This window comes from Sprattus sprattus (genome assembly GCF_963457725.1).
Source record: "Sprattus sprattus genome assembly, chromosome: 19".
NCBI lineage: Eukaryota > Metazoa > Chordata > Actinopteri > Clupeiformes > Clupeidae > Sprattus > Sprattus sprattus.
In genome coordinates, this window is record NC_137917.1 from 11035994 (window position 1) to 11044082 (window position 8089).

The window sequence follows — 8089 nt, forward strand, 5'->3', positions numbered from 1 at the left end:
AATGAAGCAATTAGCCGAAGAAAAACTTTGACGATAATTTCTTTCAACGTGTATTTGAAGGATAATTTTCACTGTCTTGACTGGCTGAAACTTTGCACTTGTAACGGTAACATATAGTTGTCATAGAACTATACGTTCAGGAGAATGAAATGTTTCATCCAGATATCTGAAACTCTAGGGTAGTAAAGTGTGATGCCTTAAAACAAACGTAATCTATGGTCTGTTTTCTGATTCTGTCTCTCTCTCCCCCTCACTGTCTTTGTTATACCATCTTCTCTGTCTGTCTTACTGTCTCTCTCTTCTCTGTCCGGTGATTCTGCTTTCACCCTTTCTCTCTCTCTCTCTTCTCTGTCATTCTGCTGTTCATCTCTCAGGCCCTCTCTACATACACAACCCAAGCACTGTCTTTGTCAGCCTACTGAACCAGTTTGGCTTTGGAGGAGGAAGAGGAGGAGGCAGTGAGGAAGAGCAAGAACGAGCAGAACATGGCAACCCGAAGCCTGAGGGAAGTGAAGTGCACACTCCCTCCTCTCCCATACCTCTATCCACGGAAGAAAGGAGCAGAGAAGACTTCTCTGTCCCGTTTCAGGAGCAAGGGAAAGAAAGCCATGTGTCTAAAGAGGAAGAGCTCTGAGAAACAAAGTGAGAAGGGAGTAGAGAGAGAGATAGAGAGGGAACCACAGCGACACAGACAGATATACAGAGAGAGAGGGAATGACTGGGAGAGAGAGAGAGAGAGAGATTTGAACAACTTTCATCAACATGGTGCTCATAGTTTTAGAAAAACGCACACCCTGTATATTTTAACTTGCCTTTTTTTCCTCAACCTTTTTGGTCACATCCTGCATTTTTTATTTAAAATGCCAGAAAGAGGTGTGCACAGAATGGCTGTGGGCAAGTAAGAAGTTGGTGTCAGAAGGTGTCCACTGCCTGAAGAGACACTCTATGGACATGCTTCTGGACAATGTTACACACAGGCCTGTGATTTTGTTGATGTTGTGGTAGGTGTTGATCTTAACATTAGATCAAAACACCTAACACAAGCATCAGTAAGACTTATTGCTGTACTCTGTGACTGTAACTCATAAATATGCCTGTAGGAAGCAAACGTTTGTAATTGGAGGTTGCTTTATTTATTTATGTTTTTAGTGCCAGTCTTGGCTGTCTCACAGACGTGCACATAAGTCCACAGAGACAGCTGGCTGGAATGTTTCGAGTATTGATCTGGCACAGGTTGGTCATAGGTCCATTCCAGTAAAGGATTTTCTCTATGGACCAAAGGAAGTTGCAATGCTTGTCATATGTCCTGTATATGGAAGTGCAATAAATCAATCACAGATATTTTGTTGATGCTTTTCATTTAATATTTACATTATTGATTTATTATACATGTATTAAGTATGGGATAGCAGCACCTGCATAGAAACAGAAAATAATGCAGGTGCTAAGAGGTGCAATGTTTAAGTGTAACTATTTTCGGGTACCCAAACACCACAGAGTTTATTATCCCTCTTATTCCACGGTTTCCACCTTGACATGTTCATTTGTGGATATAATTTCCACATTCTTCTAAAATGGACTGTGTGGTTTGTGGCACAGCTTCTTACCGCCACTCTATTTTTATTGCTCTTGACAAAGTCCAACCATAGTTCCATACCTATCCTTGGTAAGCCAATATATCCTTTTTCCTTTCCTTAATCACAGAGGGATTTAGCCCTGATATAGTGTGTAACTATACTAAAAGTTATTTCAGAAATATACATTACTGTAATTTGATAACTTTGTCACTAAGAAATGGTTAATTTATTGGTTGCAAATTGATATGCAAAGTTACTAAGGTAAAAAAAACTTAAAAACTTTAAAAAACATAGATGTGCAAATGCCAAATATTTCTTGACATTCTAAAGACCATGTCACAGTCAGAAACAAAATAAATACATTTCCTTCGTTTTACAGATACAACATACACATACAATATAGAAAAACATTTACCAACTATAATGTACAAAATACTAATTACAAATGCATGTGTTGTGTATTGTGTTTTTCATTTGCATAGGAGGTATGTTGCATAAATGTTTGTGTGTCTGTGTGTGTGTATGTGTTTATGTGTGTGTGTGTTTATGTGAATGAATGAATGTAGGTCAGTAAATGTGGTTGTGTTCAAGACTAAATTCTCCCTCTAGTCCATCTTTTACTTCCTGGAGGTCTGAACATACTTCCTGTATGGGCACGGCCTCTTCTAGTTCTGTGCTCTGTGGTGTATCCTTTGAGGAGGACAAATCTGTTGGGCAAAAACAGCATTATGTTTAGTACCAGTGTTTGATATACAGTGTCAGGCTTCTTCATGTACAATGGTGCACCCATAGACGTTGCAGACTCCTTAGGGATTCTAGGAGTGAGTTAGAAAAGGCACAAACCATCAAATGTGCACCAACCGAGAGGGTCCAGCCTTTTGCGCATATGGACAAGGATGAGAAGGAGTATACAAACACAAACTATCAGCACCAATGGAAGAAGCACTGACTCTGAAACAGAAGAGGGAAAATACAGAGAATGAACAAAGAGAGATAAAGAGAGAGAGAGAGAAAAGACTTTGGCTCAAAAACCCTTTAATACGTCATTGATTCGAAACATTCCATATCAGTGACACAAACAGCTCAAAACTGAACTATGAGACCACCATTCATCCCACCTCCACTGACACACCGTAGGCTTTCAAAGCCTAAAAGATATTTGCTGTTTCACAAAATGTACGTATGTGCAACCAATTAGAGAGAGAAAGAGAGGGAAAATGATGAGGGGCTAGGGTGGATATACCTAATCTGTCTTTGACTTTTTGTTGTTAAAAAAACTAAACTAAATGCAATGGTTAAAAAAAAAGGGGAAAAGCAGAAAAGCTCAAACTCTACCATGTCTCTCTTTGTTGACAGTTGTCTTTCTATGTTCTGTAGTTGTGGGCTGTTGTGTAGTGTTCACTTGGCCTGGGTCTTGGTCCTCCTTTACACACTCTGAACATTCAGCATCTGTGCATTTATAGCCTTGCTTGCAGTCACACACAGCGTTCTGCTGTCGCGAACAAGCTGCCTTCTGCACCTGGTTAGCACCTACATTAAGATACAAGTTGGAAAATCCATCAGCCTGAGAGAAATGTTTTCACTCACATGAACACACACATTCATGTGTGTGTATGTGTGTGTGTGTACCTGTGCTTGAGAAAAACGTGTTTGCACACTGAGAGAGGGAGAGAGATAAAAGAACGGAGGGAGAATGTTTGTGTGCACATGTGTGAGAGAACATGAGAGAAAGTGAGAGATAATGTGTGTGTGTGTCTCTCTGTGTGTTTGTGTGTGTGTGTGTGTGTGTGTGTGTGTTTGTGAGTCAGTGAATTGAGCAGCACTGAGCACTCTGTTACTGGAGCCCACCCATGGGAAAGCCCCTCATATAGCTGACCTTTTCTTCAGACACTCATTTCAGCCTGGCTGTCATCACATTTAATCTTGATTTCAGTTCTATTCTAAAATGTTTTTTTTTTTTTAAACAAACACACTGTTTGTATGAATAGTAAAGTACTGTAGCAAACAAGCAATAAGGTAGGTAACATAACGACAGCACACACAAACACACAGAAACAGACAGAGATAGACAGACAGACAGACAGACAGACAGACATAGCGAGAGGGAGAGACAGAGAGAGACTTACTTTTGAGGCAAGATTTGCACATCTTGCATTGGGCGAGGAAATTGGGAACATCTGTATACATATCTGGGCTGCACTTCTGGCATTTAGTTCCTATGGTCCCATCTCGGCATCTTTTTTCCATGAACTCACCTGCACAGATGTATGCGCACAAACACATTTAAAGATGTGCCACACACACACACACACACACACACACACACACACACACACACACACACACACACACACACACACACACACACACACACACACACACACACACACACACTTCGGCAGAATGATCTGAGATTTGAAGTTTCTGACCTCCCTATTGGCAAAACATGAAGGGTTAATAGGATTTGTGCAACAAACTCAGACGATAAGCAACTGAGGTTTAATCATTTCCAAATCATTCCATAAGCACTTTAAATGACATTTCATATGACAAATAAAATATGAGCACATCAAAGTAATGCAGTATTTTGTGTCTCGTGTGTCATTCTGCAAAAGACTGACAATTTACCAAATGCTGTTAGAAACAGAACAATTTTGCAGTTATAATGACATACAGCTTGTGAGCAGTCTTACACCTTGGGGCGGGGGGGGGGGGGGGGGGGGGGGGGGGGCTCAGGCTTACCTGGTTCGCATTTCTGGCAGCACCATGTGGGAGAGCTGGTTGGCCACTTGTACTGTTTTCCTTCATCGCATGACAGTAAGTGGACTAAAGAGGGTAGGAGATGGCAGATGAGAACAGCTGTCCAGTAGACTCCCATCTGAGAAGGTGCAAATGGGACGGAGAGAGGGATAAGTGAAAGATGGAGAGAGAGAGAGAGAGAGAGCAAGAGAGACCTCGATTCGAAAAAAAATGATAGTCAAACTGCGTCACTCATCCGATCTCTATTCGAAGGGATTGTGCTACAACTTTGGGTCTTCACCCCTTCTCAAATGACATTTTCTCTACCAAGTGCACAACTGCATAGGACCAGGGGCTTACTGTTTGGTTCTAAGACCACTATTAGAAATCACCATCCGTCTGGAAGATCAATTACAATGCATTTCGGTGCCACTGTTTCTTTTCACAGTTTCACCAACCCATCCAACAGAAAGCAATCCGCTTGATCAGAAAAAGCAAACCAATCACGACGTGACACAGCCTATTCATCAGCAGCGAACAGACCTTACTGTATAGACATTGGTTCAAATGCCTACTTACATCTCACATGTATTCTGTAGCAGTCCGAGTGTGACTTCCATCACACATTAAGGCTTATTGTGATATCAAACCCATGAATCTTGGTTTGATGAGCTCAATGGTTAACCAGTTGTACTACAGGAACACTTCATTTAAAAATATGTAACACTCTAACCAGAGTGTCAACCTTAATCAGAAACCAACATGTGAGGGTCTCTCCTGTTTTTGTTTTTTTTTATAGTGAGGAAATAACAAGACACCCAAGCTCAGCACACATCTGGGACAACCTAGGTGAGATGTCCCAGAACCCAGAACCCAAGGGAACAGAAAGAAACCCAAGACTTACCCTGTGTGAAGCAGAAGGAGAAAAACAAATCCGAGAGCAGACCCCTGAGTGAGAGACTGTGTGTGGATGATGTGTGTGTGTGTGTGCGTGTGACGGTTACAGCTATTTCGCAGTCACATTTTACACCTTTATCAGAAATGTCAAGTGATGAGTCATATAACAACTCTCAATGGCTCAGAGTTCTCTGGGACCCCGCATATCTTAAGTGTACCTCAGTGAGTACCCTCCAGTCTCTCCTTTCCCTCCCCCAGACTGTTTCCATGCTCCCCATCCTCTCAGTATTTTGACTCTTAACTGAAATTGAGCTTAAAAGTTCCAAAACAGTCTGGGTGCTCTGGTGGTACAGCCCCGTCACCCCCCCTACTTTTGTCTCATCTTGTACTTCAATTGAGGGTCTTGCTTCTTCTAGAGTGGCTGACTCAGATACAGAACGACTTGAAAATGGTAACTAGTCATTTTGGGACTTGATCTCAGCCGACATGTGGGTTAGAGAGCTGACAGTATTTGGCAGCAAAGCTCAGATAGAACTATAAGTAAAAATGGTCTACAGCCTGACTGCATTGTAAGCAACCTTAACTCTTAACTTCTTTAGGACCAGTGTTGCTTTTTTGTTTCATCTCTCTCTCCCTCCCTCTCTCTCTCTCTCTCTCTCTCTCTCTCTCTCTCTCTTTCTTTCTCTTTCTCTCTGTGTCTCCGTCTCAGATAACCTACAATTACAAGTGCTTTTTTTTCGTGGCATGACTTCAGTGTTTGCAGAACAGTCATCCCCTCATGTGACCTCTTCCTCTCTTCTCTCAGCGTCCCGCAAGTGGCTTGACTCACCGTCAACCATCAAACCTCTCAATCAGGTGACTCATTTTAATCGTGGGTCAGACTTAAATCTAACGAGCGGTCCTGTAGAATCATTGCAGAAAATACAAACTGGTTTCAGGCTGAGAGCTGAGAAAGTAACGTGTGAGAACTCTGAGAAAGTAACGTGTGATTATACTGTCTCACCAACCACCCAGCCTCTCAACTGTGAACCTAACCACTCTTAAGGTGTGGTTCTACTGTAAACAGATAGTAATGATAACTAGAATGCGTTTCGTGAACGAACTGCGAGAGTGTGCTTGCTCTGTGACAGAGAGAACAAGTGCCTATGAATTAACATGTATTTACATCTACTCAATCAGTGTAGTGGGGCCTTCTTCCAATATATTTTAGCAAGCCACCAAGCTCAACCATTATATTTTGGCTCCACTGACGTTTAGACATATGAGGGTATCTCAGAGTTTCGTTATACTGACTTACTGAGCTAAGTGAATTGTTGAAATTGCTATCTTGGTAAAAGGAAACATCTCTGTAACAATATTGGTGTTAGTGCCATTTTTACATTGTTGTTCAGATTTAGGCATTATATCATTTAGATTCATATTTAGTGATTGTTTATTATAGTTATAGCATATTTGTATTTATAGCTCGCATTTCAGTCTAAAATATGTTTAAGTGCTTAAGCATTGCATTGCTTGGAATAACCAGAGGTGAGCTGTGACGTAGCGAGCTCACGCATCAATGTATCAATTGTTTGTTTTTGATGTATCAACTGTCACTTTGTTGCACTTGTCAGAATGTTGTCAGAATTTCAGTAAAAGACGGAGCGAACACAGTTTTTCTACCGTTGTTGAAATACAGTACACGCGTAGACTCGTTTTCTTTCCGTCTAAGAGTGGTTACTTAAGGTTTAAGATAAGAACTACATACTGACCAAAAGAAGGGAACTTTAAGCCACTACATTAAGTAGAAAAACTATCGCTGAAGGCGAGAGAGGATCATCGTAAGCCGAGGAAAGCTGCGTTGCCCTGGACACCAGTTGATGAAGGAAGCTAGCCAGCTGAAGCATTAGCGGTGATTACAACTGCAGCCGACCGGATTTCCAGACAACTTCTATGATGATGGATGAGTACCCAAAGAACCATTGAATGAACTGATACGCCTATTTAAAGATCTTGCTGGCGAAATAAGGATGATTATGTCATTGTACTCAATGTAGCCAAGTAACGTTGCGAAGTAACAAAGGAAAACATTAGAACTTTCAAGACGTGCTATTTGCCGTTGGCCACACAGGACATTTGAGAAAAGTGCTATTGCTAACTTGTCATATAAGCCCATAAGAAGCTCGAGTTTGTTTCTGAAAATTAAGACAGCCCTGGAATCTTTCTCTGGAAAGCATTTACATGTTTTGAGCTGAAAGGACTGTTAAACGGGATTTCAGAAGTTTGTAAGAGCTTGCTATAAGAGACTTGTCTATCATTAGTAGCCAATTTAAAATGTCTGATTTGGATGAAACCAGGATGGAAGGCAATGTGGAGCTAGACAAAAGAAGAAAGATCAAGTTGACCACAAAGGCCCTACAACAGAAATGTGATGAACAAATGAAACTTAGGAAACATATATTGGCACGCCTTGTCTCCAAAGCAGAGGAAATTGAAAACCTCATGATAAATGATTCTAATGCACTTTTAGTGGAAAGGATTCATCTCAGTGATTACTCCAAATTTCTGAATGATTTTATTGAAGTGAATAATACAGTAAGTGAACTATTATCAGAAGAAGAAAGGAAAGCTGATCAGCAGTATTGGAGTGAGCCAAACTTTATGAAGTATGATAACTTTTTGACTAATATAGAGCTTTGGATAATAGAAGCAAGACGGCACGCCAACCCCGCTTACGAACAGGCTGCTTCTGAATATGTGACTCCAAAGACTTGCGCGACGACACAGCAAGGTGAGTCTGCCGTTGAGTATGTGGATCCAGACGACAGTGCATCAGCTGTATATGAAAAATACAGTTCAGTCACTGTACGCAGTGTAAGCAGTAGACATTCAAAGTC

General features: G+C 41.1%; 1 protein-coding gene across 1 annotated transcript in view; it reads left to right on the forward strand.

Moving 5' to 3' along the window:
* The window catches only part of LOC308380129 (tumor necrosis factor receptor superfamily member 14), a gene marked incomplete at both ends in the record, with an annotated part of 3407 nt that extends 2773 nt beyond the window's left edge, over window positions 1-634 (forward strand). Inside the window, one exon of the mRNA XM_080857399.1 lies at window positions 375-634. Coding sequence (XP_080713525.1) covers window positions 375-634 — 260 coding nt within the window. The remainder of the gene's footprint in view (window positions 1-374) is intronic.
* Window positions 635-8089: the final 7455 nt, after the last annotated feature.